Raw genomic sequence first — 18,846 nt, forward strand, 5'->3', positions numbered from 1 at the left:
GAGAGAGCACATTTTTCCCCAAAAACCTTTGCAGTTTTGGGCAAACTGTGTGCTGGAGTACCAGCATTCCCTGCAGCCAGGAGCACTCATATGCTAGTTCTGCAACAGGTTCTGGCAGAAAAATTTAAGTTGTCCTCCTACCTCACAGTCTACCAGGCCAGGCAGCTGCTATATGCTACTAGCACAGCTCAGAATCCACACTGGGTCTTTAACCAGTTATCTGAACTATGTATGTATGGTTCCATATGAAACAATTTGCCTGCTTAAGTTGTGCCAAACTATTTTTCAACTGCCTTGACTCCACCTCTCCTGGAATCCTATCTATTTTAGGCATGGCAAAGTACATTAGAGGATTGTGATTTGTGAAACACTCTAACATGTTGCTCGATAACAGCCTGATATAGACCCTGCTGGTGTGCTCTATAAGGTATTTAGTTCATTTTAACCTGCGCCAGTAGGGCCTGTAGCACAACACATTAGAGGGTGTGATCTGTAAAGTGCTCTTATGTGCTTTGCTGGCACCACGTAGACAAGCCCGTAGAAACCCTGGCACCTGCTGGTGTTATTGAGAGGACAACATGGCTCCTTGTCTCTCTTCCTCTCCTCTCTAGCTGCACTCACCAATTACAGTCTTGCCAATGTTGATGTGAGAGCTTTCTCCTCTGCAGCTCCTGGCATTTGGAACTACCTTATGTATCCATTTGCTGCTCTTCATACTGAAAACATTTTCTCAATTGTCTGCTACTTTTATCAGTTAGGCACATATACCAGTTTGGGCCTTTGTCATTATGTGCCCATGTATTTCTGAATAACACATGCATTACATAAGATATCAGAGACCCACTGATAAAAGACAAAAGCTTATAAAAACAAGATCACAACCCTACATTTTAATTTAACATAATCTCAATTTTTTAAAAGAAGGCTTTAAGAATGTCATACGCTTTTAAGATTATTTTTGAGGTGAATAACCACATTTGAAAGCTTGTTTTTTATTTATTTGAGGGCAGACTGCTTCAACAGGAAAAAAATTGTGTCTAGAAGATTGAGCTAGAGAGGAATCTTTCACATTTCCTAATGGAGCAAAAATGTTGTTAATCTCTATAATCAGAAATTAACTACACAAGCAATTAAAACATGATATTGATTCTGTTACGGTAACATGCAATTTGATTCTCCTGGACTCCTTCTGTAAGCTGCTATGTAAACACACAATTCTATTACTAATGGATAGGCATGTTCAGAAGGACCAGCATATCTGCCAAAATCAACACTGCCTTTAGTTTTCTGCCTTTCCACATACTGGGTAACTCTAATTGTTCCATAACCTTAATGACTGTCCTTCTGTCCATGGAAGCAAGTTGCCAGTGTGAAGAGTATATTTTCAAATCTTTTTTTTTTTTGCCTATTTCAAAATAAGCAGTGAGATAATTTTGCCCTATGTATTAAGATTTTCTGTTAGTGTAAGTTGGTTTAGCTTCATTGAAGTCAATGAAGTTTGTGCCAGTTTGAATCAGCAGAGGGTTTGGCCCACAGATTATATTAATGACTAACCATAAATCTACATATGCAGTGTTGTTGTAGCTGTGTTGGTCCCAGGATATTAGAGACAAGGTGAGTGAGGTAATTTTTTATTGGACCAACTTGGTGAGAGAGACAAGCTTTCAGGTTAGGAAGAGCTCTTGGGCCAGAAGTTGGTCCAAAAAAAAGTATTACCTCACCCACTTTGTCTCTGTAATAACCATAAATATGTTTATTTTAGCCAAAATACACTGCCTTGATTTTACTCCTATCTCCTCACATAAAATGGCCTCTTCTAGTCCAGGATGGTTATCTGCCTGATATGTGGCACCTATGTAAACAAACAACCAGGGCTCAATTTACACAGTCTCTATGGGTTACATGATAAAGGGATCAGATTCTCTCATAATTGTCACTTTCAGTTTTACTGTCTTTTTTCTTTGTGACGAAGTAAGTAAACATTTTAGCCAGCTACAGCTCTACCTTTAGCTAGCTAATAATATTTACTTCTCTCCAAGACACACATATTCCTTTAAGAATTGTTCAAAATAAGTTTAAATACACTTGATAAAGTGCCCCTTGTTAATTGCTTTAGCCCAGTTGCATTAATTAAAACAATGCACATGTGTCCTTGAAATTGCAGCAAGGATGTTTACTTAGGCTTTTGCAAAAAGTGGCATGTCCTGGAGTTTTGAACACTTGAGGCTAAGCAGGAAAAAGCCTGCACTATTCAGTGTCCCTCCTTATGCTTCTATTAGTTGTTGCTCAATATTTGTTTTCCATCAGATTGTTAGGTTTGACGTGGATGGCTTGTTTAGCAACATTGAAACAGTCCATCAAATATCAGCCAAACTGCTGTCATTGTTGGAAGAAGCCACAGCAGACGTGGAATCACCCATGCAAGTAATTGGTATGTTTATTGTCTTTTTGAATCTTACAAAATGGTATGAAGAATAATATAAGAACATTCGTCCACCCCATACCACTTCCATTGGGAGCAGGCCCTTACTAAATCCCCATGATAATACATAAAAATAAAAAATGTACTGCCTATCTAGTGATGTATTGCATTCACATTAAAGGCTGGATCGTGTAGCCCTTAATCCATCCTTACTTGATTTCAGTGGGGGAGTAAAAACTGTAAAAGGGAGTCCTGACTACGATGCCACAGGTGCTAACCACAGGGCCCACTCCCCCCGTTTGGTATTTCCTACTAAGATAATTAGGCAAACTTTCATATAGTACTGTGATAGTAAAGAATTAAACAAATGATTGGAAAAATAAAAATATCAAGACATCGTTGTATTGATGTTTACATGCAATATATTATTCAGCCAAGAATTATTCAGATGTGAGCATGGTGAATAGTGCAGTGGTTCTCAAACATTTTTTTTTTTGTGGACCACTTGAAAATTGCTGAGGGTCTTGGTGGACCATTTAATGATCTTTCCAAATGTTGTTTGTACCGTTAGCTAACTATTGTAAAGCACTTTGGATAAAAGCTGTATATAAAAAAACATAATAATAATTAACATTTTTTTGTTCTTCAGATAAAAGCACACAACTCATTTTAATATAAGTAGTCTTACCTTTCTGATGCGATGCATGTGCCCTCTCTCCCCCACCATGGCAGCCCCCAAGCTGGGACTGGGAAGGGGGGGCCAGGTCTCTCCCTCTCTCACCTGCTGCGGCAGCCCCCAAGCTGAGGCTGGGAAGGAGGGCCGTCACTCCTCAGCAGCCGCAGCCCTGGAGCTGGTGAAAGTCGCCTCTTTCTCTGGCTGCCATACCTCTGCATGTCCCAAATTCCCCCACCCCCTCTTCTCACCCCACTGCCTCCCCACCTACCTCCTATTTCCCCTACCTCACCCCATTTCCCCCTCCCACCTACCCCCTATTCCCCCAAAGGCCACCACCTCACTTTACATGTGCATCTTCTCCAGGGTCCAGGCACCTAATTAGTGGAGCCAAGTCTGCGCGGCTCCACTCATTGGGTGGGTGGCCCTTCATTCTCTTGTGCGCGGCCACCCAGGCACACACCTTAGAGGGAACTATCTGTAGACCGCCTGAATGGAGCTCGCGGACCACAGTTTGAGAACCTCTGGAATAGAGTTCCAAACAGGGTATGGCTCATGGTCAACAAGGGAAGGTAAAGCAGAACACAAGCTGTGCATTTGTGTCTGTAGTTTGCAGTTGTTTTAATCAGATGGACTGATTACATGCACCATGATAATCACACGTGCAAGAGTTCTTGTGTGGTTTTAAGGATGTGATAAATCCGCTCATTAGGTTATTAAACACTACAGGCCAATTATGGCAATGCAAGCCGCTGGAACCCTGGGGTATGGGAAGCACCTACTGTGCTCCCATACTGAGAGAGGAAGGTGTTTTGGCCCCATAAGGCACAAAATCTCCAAGGGCACTAGAGTATGTGTGCTCGGCTGTGGTACTTGCTACGCTTTTAAAGCATGGAGGCAGCACTTCCATCAGTGAAAACCTGCTAGTGCTTACTGGTGCATAGGAAGGACAATTCCACCCCCTCATCCCATCTTGGCCTAAAAGTGCTTCCTAAAGCACTGTAGCAGACTCCTACTGTTTGCATTCCTAAGCACAACCAACCACATTATGACTGTCTCCTGCATAGGTGCACGGGGAGGGACAGAGGGTTTCCTTGTGCTGTCTTCTCTTCACAGCCAGCCATAATTTACCCTAAATATATATGCAACAGTTTTATTGGATATGAAATCCAATTTTGGATAATAAAAATTCTATAAAAAATTTCATATACTTGAAGAGAGATTTCACTTTTAAGTCCCATTTATTTTCTACATCACTTCCTCGCAAATCTGTGAGGGCTTACTCTGCATTGGACCCCTCTTTGTGGCAACATCTGAGGATTAGCACCAGTCAGGTCTGATGGCCCCTTCCAATAGTTGTTCACACCACATTCCTCCTCGCTCTCATCCTCCTCATGGAGCTCCCTCTTCATTACTCAGCCCTTTAGCCAAGTCACTGTCTAGTCCTCCCCTTCCAGGATATCAAAGGCCCATTGTATCAGCTGTTCATATGCTGTTTCAGACAGTCTTCTGCTCCATGGACAGGTCCTATGCCACTTCCCCAGTGGCCGGTAGCCACTCTATTTCTAGCAACTCCTGTTTGCTTGCTCCAAAACCCTGTTGCTGTTATCCTAGATTCTTTCCTACTTTCCTCTTTGACTATTTGCCAAACTCTTTAGCCTCAAACACACCTCCCTTCTCCCAGGGAGTGACTGCGAACTATTTCCTCTGCAGCACCCTTCTGCTTCTCATCCTGGTGGCTTTATACAAGTTCATCATGCCCCTGCCCCTGCCCATCCAACCCCCCCTCCTTCCTGACTTCCCCCCGACCCCTGCCCCCATTCAACCCTCTGTTCCCCGCCCTCTGACTGCCCTGACCCCTATCCACACCCCCGCCCCCTGACCACAATCCCGAACTTCCCTGCCCTGTATCCAACACCCCTTGCTCCCTGATCCCTTACCACGCTGCCTGGAGCACCGGTGGCTGGCAGCGCTACAGCCACATCGCCCAGACTGCCAGAATAGGCAGTTACGGCTCTGCAGCCCTGCCGCCCAGAGCATTGTGCCGGCAGCGCAGTGAGCTGAAGCTGCAGGGGAGGGGCCAGGGACTAGCCTCCCGGGCCAGGAGCTCAGGGACCGGGCAGGAGGGTCCCGTGGGCCGGTTGTGGCCCGTGGGCCATAGTTTGCCCAACTCTGATATAGACTATACTGGAAGCTGCCATAATAATTTACCTATGTCTGTGTTGGTTGCTTCAGTTCATATGGTCTGGGACAGAGAAGAACTTTAGACTTAGGAAATACATCTATCATTTGAGTCAAATCAGTACATAATCTCATTTAGCAACATAAACTCCATAACATAAACTCCAATGAATTAATTTGGCATAGTGGCACACTGTACTAATGCACAGATTTTGTGGAGCTCATTTATTTTGTGAAAGTGAGTAACACTTTTGGTCGTATTTGGGAATTTGCTGAGATGAACTGTGAACCTGTATTTGGCATTGGTGGTGCAGAAAACAAAACTGTTGCTCTTATCAGAGGCTAATACACTAAGAGTATGTCTACACTACGAAATTAGGTCGAATTTATAGAAGTCAGTTTTGTAGAAAGCGTTTTTATACAGATGAGTGTGTGTGTGTCCCCACACAAATGCTCTAAGTGCATGTAGTCGGTGGACTGTGTCCACCGTACCTAGGCAACTGTCGACTTCTGGAGCTTTGCACTGTGGGTAGCTATCCCACAGTTCCCGCAGTCTCCACCGCCCATTTGAATTCTGGGGAGAAATCCCAGTGCCTGATAGGGCTAAAACATTGTCGCGGGTGGTTCTGGGTACACATCGTTCCCTCCTTCCCTCGTAATCGCAAGAGCAGACAATCATTTTGCGCCTTTTTTCTTGAGTTACCTGTGCAGATGCCATACCACGGCAAGCATGGAGCCCGCTCAGCTAACCGTCACCGTATGTCTCATGGGTGCTGGCGGACGTGGTACTGCATTGCTACACAGCAGCAGTTTATTGCCTTTTGGCAGCAGACAGTGCAGTATGACTGGTAGCCGTCGTTGACGTAGTCCTGGGTGCTCTTTTAACCGGGTGCCTGGGCAAACATGGGAGTGACTCAGTCAGGTCATTTCCCTTGTTTCGTCTCATGGCGATTAAATCCTACTGGCAGTGCACTGTCTTTTAATCTGCAGCCAGCAGAAGATGATGGCCAGCAGTCATACTGCACCATCTTCTGCCGAGCATCCAGGAGGTGATGATGGCTAGCGGTCGAACTGCACAGTCTGCTGCCAGCAGGATATATAAAGATAGATGAAGTGGCTCAAAACAAGAAATAGACCAGATTTGTTTTGTATTCATTTTCTCCTTCCTCCCTCCCTCTATGAAATCAACGGCCTGCTAAACCCAGTTTTGAGTTCTATCCTTGAGGTTTTGAGTTCTATACTTGAGGCGGCCATTCAGTTACTCGCAAAGCCACCCCCTTTGTTGATTTTAATTCCCTGAAAGCCAACCCTGTAAGCCATGTGGTCAGTCGCCCCTCCCTCCGTCAGGGCAACAGCAGACAATCGTTCTGCGCCTTTTTTCTGTGCAGATGCCATATCATAGCAAGCATGGAGCCCGCTCAGATCAGTTTGGCAATTAGGAGCACATTAAACACCTCATGCATTATCCAGCGGTATATGCAGCCCCAGAACCTGGCAAAGCGAAACCGGGCGAGTAGGCGGTGTCAGCGCGGTTACAAGAGTGATGAGGACATGGACACAGACTTCTCTCAAAGCACGTGCCCTGGCAATGTGGCCATCATGGTGCTAATGGGGCAGGCTCATGCGGTGGAACGCCGATTCTGGGCCCAGGAAACAAGCACAGACTGGTGGGACCGCATAGTGTTGCAGGTCTGGGATGATTCCCAGTGGCTGCGAAACTTTCGCATGCGTAAGGGCACTTTCATGGAACTTTGTGACTTGCTTTCCCCTGCCCTGAAGCGCAAGAATACCAAGATGAGAGCAGCCCTCACAGTTGAGAAGCGACTGGCAATAGCCCTGTGGAAGCTTGCAATGCCAAACAGCTACCGGTCAGTCGGGAATCACAAGGGACGTTTCACTGACATCAATGTGGGAGCTGCTGGAAGCGGCGCGGGCCGAGGGATGTACTGGCCCCCTCTTCCAGCAGCCCCAATTGGCCTGGAGCAGCGACCGCAGCCAGTGGGAGCCGTGCTCGGCCGAACCTGCGGATGTGGCAGGTAAACAAACCGGCCTGGCTCGGCAGGGGCTTTCCCTGCACAAGCGGCAGAACAAGTTTGGGAACCACTGGCCTACAGGATTCTGGTAGATTTCTGATCTGTGGTCCTACACTAAGTGAAATGAACTTTGGTGGTCTTATCTCAGTCATTGTTCTTCCCCTATTCACACCTTAAAACCAACACATATTAGACAGCCCAGTTAACCTTCTCTGCTATGAGGAAAAAAACAGACCTGTTGTTACTGTGGAAACGGAATCACTTTCACTTCAAGACAGAGTGGTTCATGCAATGTATTATGCGATGGAACGCAATGGTCAGGCTGAAAGGCAACACGTACACTGAACCTGACAGCACTGTGCTTGACCTGTGAATGCGGCGATGGATCCCAATTAATGTATCATTCTGCTTTTAACTTTAGTCATTATTACTATAACTCCAATGGAACCTTCTTGTTTATAAAAGGAGAAGAATCTGACTGGTTGCCACACAGATATAATTTTTCTATAAATGCCCAATATAGTAGTTCACATTATAATTATTATTTATTATGTGCATTATAAGGTACATCTTGCTGTTGATCCTGGCACCATTACTTAGGGTTAGAAGAACAAACAATAAAACCACTCAGGAAAACAGATGTACTCAACTTACTGTCTCTTTCTAACAAGGAAACCAAGCTAGGAGGTTTAGGGTGGGGGTGCAGGCTGAGGGAGTTAGGCACAGAAATCCAATTTATATTCAATAGAAGATGGAAGCACATTTGAAAATCCCAAATATAATTCTTAAGGGTAGAATAGTGTAGGTTATGGAGTGTGCGGGGAAGGGTATGTAAGCATGTTCCTTTATCTTTTTCCATTTTGGTTGCATGTAAACCTAAATGGTATATAATAATGACTCCAGTCCACAGTATTGCTTTGGTTCTCAGTGATGTGAAGAAAAACTCTATCCTGGGCCTCAACTGTTGTTACTTCAGTATTCTGCAGAACAAATGAAAAGAGAAAAACAAATAGACTAACGGGAGGCTGGAGTTGTTATTCCTGTTATGACCCATTTAGGTTTATATGCAGCTGAAAAAGCATCAAAAAGAAAATTAGCATACTTACATTCCTTCCCCCTGACACCCACACACACCACCATTCTTCCTTTAAGAACTAAACCACCCAGTCTGGTTTACTTGTAAACTAATGGGATTGGGCGCACTGGGGGGAGCAGGGGAAGAGGGGGAGGAAGAGAGCATTTCATACCTTTCATCCTATGGGAATTTTTGTTCTTTCAAACTGTTATAATGGTGCCCAGCTATGACAAAGATGAGCAACTGAGAAAGGCTTATGATAAATAATGCACATACACACACAAGGTAGCTTCTAATGAGAGTAAAGTGGAAACCAGCCTTTTTAGCTCATGACTAATGTTGTGCAAAACGCCTTCTGAGATGCTGTTGTCTGGCTTGACATGCTTTGTTTTTCTCTTTAACAGGGGAAGTGTTCTTGCAGATTAAAGGCCCACTAGAAGACACATATAAAATCTACTGCTACCACCACGACGATGCGCAAGCCATGCTTGAATCCTATGAAAAGGATGAAGAACTGAAACAGCATTTAAAACACTGTGTACAGTCCTTAAAGTAAGATCTTTTCAAATTATGATTTCCGTCCATAGTCAGCTGCCTGGCAGGGAACATTTTAAATGGATGTAGATAAAAGGTCCCCTGTAAATCCAGAGTTTTATGAGGCTTGCTGGGAGCTCTGGCTTATGCTGCTTTCATGAAAAGATGACAAGCCAGGGGCCATGATTAGAATTCTTTCTCTCTAGGATGGCCAAAAATAGCACAAGGAAGATTTCTCTTCCCTTAGCATCAGTGCCCATACTGGCAAAGAAATGTAGTATCATAAAAGGTGTTGAGAGAACCTTGCCCAAGCCCCCCTAAGACCTCTCACACACTCCCCCTATCTGCTGTAATTCTGTCAAATGTATGTGCACAGAATAACGTCACTGGAATTAAAATGTCACGTGATTGTAGCTATTTGCTTTCTCGGACAACATACTCGTGCTTCTGTCTTCCTACAGCTTTCTCAGCCTACAGGGATTAGAAGTGACTGCACTATTAGCTACTTTGTGTTGTGGGTGTTAGAATTCACAGTTAAGACATGCTGTGACTGCCTGAATGGCAAGTGAATTTTCTCAGTTCCACAGCTTCAATTTCCAATTCTTTAGAGAAGTTCTATTCAGAGTTGGCATGGAACAGGATAATGTGACTTAATCCTAAACCTAGCCATGTGAATCTGTTTAATCTCTTGATGTAGAGGACCTTGATCCCAACCCCCAAATTCACTTTCCGTCTCTATTGTACCATCTAGTCCAATGGCCTATCTCTGATCCTGGCCATTGCAGGATGCTTCTGTGGGAGGAAACCACCATAATGCATCTAGTTATTGGATTCCCGAATTCTGAGCTTTGCTAAGCTATTCATAGCTGGAAGTGGCTCTAAACTACATCACTATGAAGCCTTTTTTCCCACTCTGTTCTTTCCTGATTAACTCTTAATCTTTTTTCAGGAACTAATGGAAAAAAATTACTATGTGTATTGCATTGTGGTTTTTGCTTTTTTTCCTCCTTGGTTTTGTTTACAGTGACAAAAGGTAGCAAGCAGACCATTTATATCCACTTCAGCAAATGTCAGAAATATTAGTAAAAAAAAAGAGTTGAAAGTACACAATCAAAATGTATAGCTGTATTCATCTGAATCTGTAACTATCCTGTAGAGAGTATGACTCAAAAGGGGGAATTAACTAGAGTTCCGACTAAATAAGGCATAGACTCCTTTCCTCCATGCAGCATAACACATTCAGGTGCCCATGACTGTTATTCTTGCAAAATTTCACTTCTTAAAAACAAAGACATTTTTGTTTGAGCAAAGAATTGCCAAATTTAAAAAAAATACTGAAACTGGATCCAAATGATTAAGGGGTGGAGCTGCTGCTTCTCAGCTGAGCTGTATCCTACAGTATTAAAAGACTTCTATATTAGGACTGTTGTGAGGTTTGTGCTCTGCACACCTGTGCAGGCACACTGTATTTAATTACCCTTGTCCAGTCTCTTACACTGCATGATGATTGCAGAAAAGTTCCAACATACCAGAAATTCCACCCAAATTGTAGGTGATGCTTTGGAGACATCAGCATTAGTAAATTCTGTAGAATCTTATAATCCAGTAGTGATATTGTGCATTAGCTTAGCCTATGGAATTCATTTTGTATACATTAAATGTTGCTGGTGATCACCTGCTTTACTTTTAGTCAGAAGCATCTTGATTACCAAAGAGAGCTCTCCCAAAGCTATCACTGCAGGAACATTGCAGCACTACTATCAGCTTCCTGATGCTCAGTTAGTCAGCAGTAATTGAGGGGGCTTTGTGGTGGACAGCCAGACCGTAGTGGGTGATGATATTGGGAGGGAATATTGCTCAGCACTGGACAACAGAAATGTCAGGTATGAAGAGATGCTGAATTTCTGATTCTAATGTGTTGTTTCACTAAACATACCATCCTGTCCAATGGCCAAACTTCTTCTGTATGTTAAATCATACCTTTAATAAAATATCCCATGTTAATGTATCTATGTGTGTTTGTTTCCAAAACATTAGCACATATCCCTGCATATTTTGGGTGTATAAATTCATAGTATTTACACATCGGTTGACTGCTTTTGAAAGTTAATCTACAAAAAGAATCTTTCAGGAAGTAAATCTTTAATTAAAAAAAAAAAGGAATCCTAATAAAAATACAAGGGAACTTATATTCAAAAAGACTGAAATACACCGTCCATCTTTCATTCTTTAAAATTTTATTTCTATTTAAAAAGAAGAAAGTGGACATATATAGAGCCCAAGAATTTACACTCTTTCTTTTATTGATTAGTGATTTTGTAGCTAGGACTTAAGCATTAATTACTGCTAGCACAGTACCGCAACTCCCTAATATATATGAGATGGTTGAGTTTTATCACCAAATCCTGGTTTATTAAAATCCTTACCCATTAAGGGCTGTATTTTTAAGAAGATGTGGGGCCAGATTCACTGGTATCCACTGGCTGCTTTGTGAAGTACCTAGCTCAACTGGCCAATTACAGCTGCTTTGTGTCACCGAACACATTAGTGAATTTCTCCCATAGTCTGTATATATTTTTTCTTAGGAGGAAGCTAATACTTGTTTTGTTTTTCTCCTTTTGCAGAAAGATATATGAGGAAGAGTAAGTATCATGCCAACTTTTTTGTTGTTTTTTAGAAAAAAGAATCTAAATTATCTCCAGATGTTAAAAATGTTTAAAATTGCATGTATGGAAATTATACCAGAAATTATATCAGAACAAGAGCATCATTTTAGTACCAGGTAATCCTGTGCAGCAATAGAAATTAGGTTTCTCCTAGACATTGGTAAAAAAGTCTTTGACTTTTAATTTTTCCTAATCTATCTGGTTTTCTAATTACTACTGCACCTGCTTTGCAGTATTTTTCAAAACTGGTTTATGAAGCTACTTAATCTGGTTCCCAATCCTTCCAGAGCCCTTTATTTTATCACCTCCCTTCTGAACAGATGTATTTCTGTGATTCTAAACCATGCTTCTCAAATAAACCAACAACAGTGCTGTCCTTTGAAATCCTAGACTAGCACAGCAATGATCCAGGTGAAGAGATTTGAGCTCTGGATTCAAAACCCCTCTAGACTCTTCTCAGAATAAAATTCTTTCTGAGCTAATGACTGTCTCTCATGCCTTAAATAAGGCAATAAAGAAGGGTACATTCCTAGACTGTAGTTTTGGGAGACCCACAAGCCCAGGGCCATCAAAATGGGACAATTCTGAAGATATCTTGGGAGAGGAGTGAGAGAAGATAGTGCTTGAACTGAAGACAAAATTTACAATCCTAGGCAAAAATACTAATTCTGATAGAGAAGAGGTAAAGTTATTTTGCTCTGCTAAAATTGCTGTTTTAAAGACCTTATCGGGGTGGGGAAGGAACACTTGAAAGCCAGGAAATTCTAAGTTAAGGCTACAGTTATGAAATAAAAAAAGTAAATAGTTGAAAATGTGAGGGTGTGTGTTTATAGTGTAAACTGGCGACACTGACTTGCACTGCACTATCATAAATTAACATGTACTTTTATCCCTCAAAGAATGTCCAGTAGAAACACTAAATTGTGAGTTTCTCACTGAGTTTAAATTGATCAAGGATTCATAAGCAGTTACCTCTTAGTTGCCAAACTGTGCCTGGTCCTTGTATGGTTGTGCTTGTGACAGGTGCAAGGAGTCATTCTCCTGCGTAAGGACGAGACATAATCATGTGCTTAGGAATGCTAAGGAATATTGTAGTATGTGCAGGGAGCACTGCAAATACCTTCTCCTGGGGTATTAGTGTCATGCCATCCCTTCCTCAGGACTGTGGTTACCCACTGAGCCCTTACCTTGTAGCAATTTGAAGGAGGTTCTGTGGCCTGCAAGGTGCAGGAGATCAGACTAGATGATTCCTTCTGGCCTTAAAGTCTGGGAGCCTATAAAAAGAAGGATTGTCTCAATGGGATCCATTGCTTCTTCTTCCATTCCTGCTCTACACAACTGGTTTATCCTGATTTAGAAAGTACATTGGTGTTTACCCCAAGCATCTCTGAGGTCACTGGAACAGTGAGGCTACAGATTGCTTTTCACTGTAGTATAACAGGGAAAACATAGTCTTCAGTATTAAAGCATTCTCCACTTCGCCATCAGTTGGATGGGTTACTCCAGCTGGACAGTCAAATATAACTGAATTCTGCCCTCACTTATACCTGTACAACCTCATTGAGTTCACTAGTGTTGCATGGGTGTAAGTGACAGCAGAATATGGGCCATAGTGATTTATTTGCCCTGTAGATTTTGTGAAACTGTGAATTTGCACACACAAAAGTAATGTTTAAGTAACATTACAAGTTATGACAAACACACACAGCAATAAAAACTGTCAAACTTAATGTGACCCCAACTCCACCTTAACACGTTTTCTGCTGGTGTGTTCCACAATGGAATTATATATTTCATAAAGATAGCATGCCAGACTTAAAATTGAATAGTATATTTTTCATAGATTGACACCACGATTATTTAGATATACGTATCCATGCCCCTACCCCATCTGTGACTTTATTTTGTTGCATGCAATGCGGAGGGGTTTGCAGTGGAACCTGATGCATTTAAACCAGCTGTGTTTACATGACTGCAAAGCAACAGCGATGATTTGCAATGAGATTACTGCAGCTACTCATGGCACTAAACTACTTGCTAAATTCATGATAAGACTGGGTGGCTGTAGTGGCATTACAAATGAATTATCAGCTTAATTTTCTGCACAAAAGATGTCACAGGTCATTACACATCTGTTTAAATTGCGTGGCAATGCAGTGTTCTCACTGGCTGTAGTGTATTCTAAAGGGGTGTATTAGAAACAGGACTAATCGAGGGAGAGTGGTTATCGTAAAATAATCTTACTGAGTAGAATTAGATGAGTTGAACTTTGTGGCATTTTGTGCCGCAGGGAGTCATCATCTCATAACAAACCTACTATCTTTCAAACCATATTGCTAGACTGTCTCATGCAGATATGTGAACAGAGGGCTGTTTATCACTTGGGCGGCTGTCCAAAGTGCAACTGTATGGAGAGAAGACACTTGAAGATTTCCATTCATGAGGCAGCTTTTAAAAGATTTGCATTCATGGAGCTTTTCAGGGAAAACAATAACAATTTAAGATTATTTTTATTCCTGCTGCCAGAAGCTAAAAGAAGGGAAAACAGCTTTATATTTGATGCAGGATAGATGGGGAGGAGGAAGAGAAAAGATAAAAAGGTTTGGGGACATCAAGAGGCTTTAAAAGCATTTACTGTTAAAACTCCTTTTTCATGCAGGACTTTTATACTGAGTGCCTGTGTGTGAGAGATGGCTTAAATATGCAGATGCCTCTTTTCCAAAGCATCCAAATCATTACTTAATTAGTCAATAGTGCTCCAATATATTTTTATAAGTGAAAGCCAAAGTTTTCTTTCTTTCTTTCTTTCTTTCTTTCTTTCTTTCTTTCTTTCTTTCTTTCTTTCTTTCTTTCTTCAGCTGTGTTTGTGGCTGACCACAACAAAAGTTGGCAGTTGGCAATATTCAGTGGGTATTCCCTCTATGTTCCCTTTATTTTCCATTAACCCAGGCCCTTCCCATGCTCAAACATTCTGGCTCACCTCTCATTAAATCTCTCATAGTTAATCTCATAGAACTTTTTTCCTTCCAGAAATTCTTTCTTTAGGATGTAATAGAAGCACTGCTCTGTGTTTCTGTCATAAAAAGCTGCATTACAACCAGGGATCCTGTCTTCTTCAGACTATTATCAATAGCTCCGTCCCTCCTTTAAAGTGCAGACCTACAAGAAGGTCCCAGCAGTTTATATATGATTGCTACCAACATGGGGTTGTCACAGTTTCCCAGTGTGTCCAGAAATTTCTTTCCTTCTCTTTCCCCCTGGAAACACTGTCATGAGTGAAGAGGCAAATAGGCCCTTTTTACCCATGTGCTGCAGAGGAAGCAAATTACCCCAATATCTTTCCATAAAAAAGAGATGGGAGCAGGGCTTTAGAATGTTTGCCACTTGGTGGGATGGCTTGTGTGGGAAAGGAGGGAGTCACAGCATGATAGTAATGGGGTCAAGAGATCCAGATGGCTTGGATAAGCCGGGGTAAACATCCAAACTGGAGAATCCAGACCAAATTTTGAATCCTTTTCAAATTCGCCCATCACTAGCTGTAATCCACCAATCAGCAACCATGGTTACTAGAATCAACCTTATCACTACTGCAGCAGAAAGCATAACAAAGGACTGTGGTTACAGAGGCAAGCTCAGCAGTGTAAGGTACACAATAGTGGGTGTAAATAAAGAACTTTGAGCTGATGTCACTTTCACATTGAGGTGCCAAAATGAGGTGTAATATGCTGACTTTAATACTTAAATGTTAGTTATTTTTCCTACTGCATCCCTCTCTCCCAGCTCCTTGGTGTGTAAAGCGTACCATACAGACTTCTTTAGCCTCAGTGGGCCAAATTCAGAGGTTATGTAGAAATTATATGTTAGTGAGTAGATGTGACTCTAAGAAAGTCTAAGCTGGTGTAACTTTCATAATGAGGGAGCCACAAAAGGTTTTCAATTTACCCCAACCCAGACTCCCCACTGAATGTGTCTCCTAATCTTTCAATTTAAATGGGAATTGCACCAGTGTCACTGAATGTAAAATTAGGCCCCAGTTTTGACATCTTCGGTAATTAAAAACTCAACTGTAGGTTTAAAAAGATAATAACTTCACTGACTAGATAGGACTAATGCATTTTTTTCTTCAAAGGGTTGCCATTTTACATGACAGTTCTGTTTGTTTGTGTAAATAATAGAGGAAAACCGAATTTAATGGACATGGGATCCCTGATGATCAAACCAATTCAGCGTGTGATGAAATATCCATTGTTACTGTGCGAGCTTTTGAATTCGACTCCTGCTTCCCACCCTGACCACAAGGCACTGCAAGATGCCTTTGCTGCTGTGAAAGACATTAATGTGAACATCAATGAACTTAAAAGAAGGAAAGATTTAGGTAGGGAACAGAGATGGTATATTCCTTTCTCCTATTAATTGTATTCACACATTGTAGATTTTGGCTGGTGATTATGGGAGATGGTTTCAGCTCCAATTATGTTACCAATTATGATATTGTTTTCTGGCTTTATCTGGGCTACAAAACATGCTGGGTTTTGAGATACATAACTGGTGTATAGACTGTATTGTAGTCTCAAACTTAAAAACAAACATCCAGGTTGGCTCACTAGGGATATAAACTTCAAAAATGTGAAAATGAATATGGTACAGTATTGCATATAATACATTATACTAATGTTAGTGATGCTACTGCTAACACTAATAATAATTAATAAATAATAAAGATATTTGTAAAGACCTGCCATATTTAAGCCTTAACTTTACTACCTCTTTCCAGCAGTTTCACACAAGATTACAGCAAGGGACATCAAAGTCTCTTGTCTCAAATGGTCTTATATTAGAGTGCAGAGCTGTGTTAGAGCCCAATGAATATAGATTATTAGTGTTGTGAAATTCTCTCTCTGCAGTGTTGAAGTATAAGAAGAATGATGAAGAAGAATCTCTTAAAGAGAAGTTTTCCAAACTGAATATTCACTCCATTAGCAAGAAATCCAAGAGGGTTACTAGCCATCTGAAAATTCTGACGGGGGGAGAGCCTCAGGTACTTAGTCAGCCATTTGCAAATTTGCATGGAGGACTTCATAATGTCACTTGTTTTACGGTATTTATCATGTAATTTCCCGTGTGTCACATCAAAGATGAAAAGATACTATGACCCTAGATTGAAAGGAAAACCTTTCAATGTGTCCTCCATCTTTTCTTTTGGATCTAACCTTTTCTACAAATCTCTGACCTGCAGCACAGAGGTACTGGTCAGCAGTTCTCACCAAAATAAATATGGAGGTCAATGCTCAACAGATGGGTTTGTAGAAGATATTGTAGGTGCAGGATAGCTACAGAGGGCATTTTCTGTGCATTTTATTCAGCAACATTCAGACCCTAGTAGTACACCAAGTACACCAAGACCACCAAACAAGACTTATATGCTGATTAGTATGGGCAATGAGTTTTCCCCTACAGACTTTCTTTATATACCATAAAGAAGTAAAACATAAAAACCTTTGACTGTCAAAATGATTAGGTGACTACACATTTTTAAAATAAATCTGCTGCAGTGTGTTGAATGCAAAGAGTAAAACACTACTTTATTGTTCCATTGCCCTAATTAAGTAATTATTGATTTATTGGAAAAAATTGTCAGAAGCACCTAAGACATTTAGGAGGCTAAGTCACATTGACTTTCAATGGGACTTAGGCTCCTAAGTGACATAGGTGCCTTTGAAAATGTTATCACAATAAATAATTTAATTAGGGCAATGAAACTATAAAGAAGTATTTGAATTCTTTGCACTCAAGCCCCATTTTCAAAAGTATCTTAGGTGCTTAGGACATTGTGTCTCAATGAAACTCAATTGGACTTAACCTCCTAAATGAATGAGTTGCTTTTGAACATTTTACCCTGTATACTTTACTATGATTGCTTATACAAGAACATTTGCCCTTTGAAAGGTTACCTGCAGCCTTGTGCCTTTTTTCTGTTTTCTTTTCTCTTTGAGGAGACATTTCTCCCTCCCCATCCCCCACCCCCACTTCCCAATGTTTTTTTTTTTACACTAGAAATTCAGATTTACTTCTGTTTTTCCTAGAAGGCTCCATGGCAGACTGGAGGATTAATAGGATTATGATATCAGAGATAACCATACAGTGAAATCGATTGAGAGGGGAAATTATTTTTATTTCGGCTGTTAGAACTTCCTATTTACTATTTGTTTTTGTTAACACTTTTTGAATTCTAAAAACTTGAGAATCACTTTGGAAAAAAGATGCCTTTGTTAAAGATTCAGCGTTCCCTCGCCTATAATTGGAAGCTGAGAAAACTCATGACGCACTTCTCTGAGTCTTTCAGTGACTCTGACCATGAAAGCAGTGAAGACTAGACTTGACAGTTCTCATATTTCTAAGGTAAAAAGAAAGCAGAAAGGAAGAATTTTTAAAAAAATCCAGACTTTATTTATATACCATAAAGAAGTAAAACAACCCCTTTAGAGATAATGGGACTGTAACATGTACAGGGCCACACAGTGCTACAGAAATAATAGCAACAAAATTTCTGCACAGGCAGTTGCCCACATCTGCATTAGGGAGCACTGGAGGAAGCATGGCTATGATGTGAAAAGACTTATGTTGTTACCTATCATTTCCTGCCCAAATTGTGTAAACATAAAAAAGGAGGGAGTCACTGATAAACATAGATGTGCCTACAATTAAATAACTTCATGCTACCTTAATGCACTACAAAACTCAAAATCTTTATCATACACATTCCAGTATCCTTGCTTTTTCCTCTCTTTAGACCTGATAATTGTAGGTGGGTTTAGAAGAGTTACTGCAATACAGTGATCCAGCTTCACAGAGAGGAATTCATGGTCTTTTCTTTAGATTTTTTCTGGCAGATCTCTGTCCACTCCTTTCATTAGTTCACTGCTGCCCTAACCATCATGTAAACATCTATTTCAGGTGAAAGACCAGACCTTTAATAAGGAGGAAAAGCTATTTAGAAGTTTAGAAAAGACTGTGAAATTTTGTGTGAAGAATATTTCATTCTCCCTACAACATCTACAGGTGGGTATACCACACACCCACATCAATATGAGCTTAGCACACATAAAACATATATGTGAGCAGTTTAACACACACTTCACACAGTGTCATGTAATTACCAAATCCTAAATGGCCCTGCACACATGTATATGACCCAAAATGCAGCAGAAATGAACAAAGGTGAATTTCACATTTTCTGAGTAAGCCCTTATGGTGTGGAATAA

General features: G+C 41.1%; 1 protein-coding gene and 1 long non-coding RNA gene across 2 annotated transcripts in view; one reads left to right on the forward strand and one right to left on the reverse strand.

Annotated features, from left to right (window-relative positions):
* The window catches only part of ARHGEF38 (Rho guanine nucleotide exchange factor 38), a 57,054-nt gene that overhangs the window by 15,948 nt on the left and 22,260 nt on the right, over positions 1 to 18,846 (forward strand). Inside the window, exons 3-8 of the mRNA XM_038400640.2 lie at positions 2,308 to 2,431; positions 8,789 to 8,936; positions 11,543 to 11,560; positions 15,760 to 15,959; positions 16,489 to 16,622; positions 18,539 to 18,643. Of these exons, the coding sequence (XP_038256568.2) occupies positions 2,308 to 2,431; positions 8,789 to 8,936; positions 11,543 to 11,560; positions 15,760 to 15,959; positions 16,489 to 16,622; positions 18,539 to 18,643 (729 nt within the window). The remainder of the gene's footprint in view (positions 1 to 2,307; positions 2,432 to 8,788; positions 8,937 to 11,542; positions 11,561 to 15,759; positions 15,960 to 16,488; positions 16,623 to 18,538; positions 18,644 to 18,846) is intronic.
* Positions 7,836 to 15,769, reverse strand: LOC122459946. Its single transcript, XR_006280936.1, has 2 exons — positions 12,557 to 15,769; positions 7,836 to 8,289 (listed from the first exon to the last, which is right to left on the reverse strand). It is a non-coding gene; the product is annotated as an uncharacterized LOC122459946 (long non-coding RNA).

Source organism: Dermochelys coriacea, chromosome 4, assembly GCF_009764565.3.
Source record: "Dermochelys coriacea isolate rDerCor1 chromosome 4, rDerCor1.pri.v4, whole genome shotgun sequence".
NCBI lineage: Eukaryota > Metazoa > Chordata > Testudines > Dermochelyidae > Dermochelys > Dermochelys coriacea.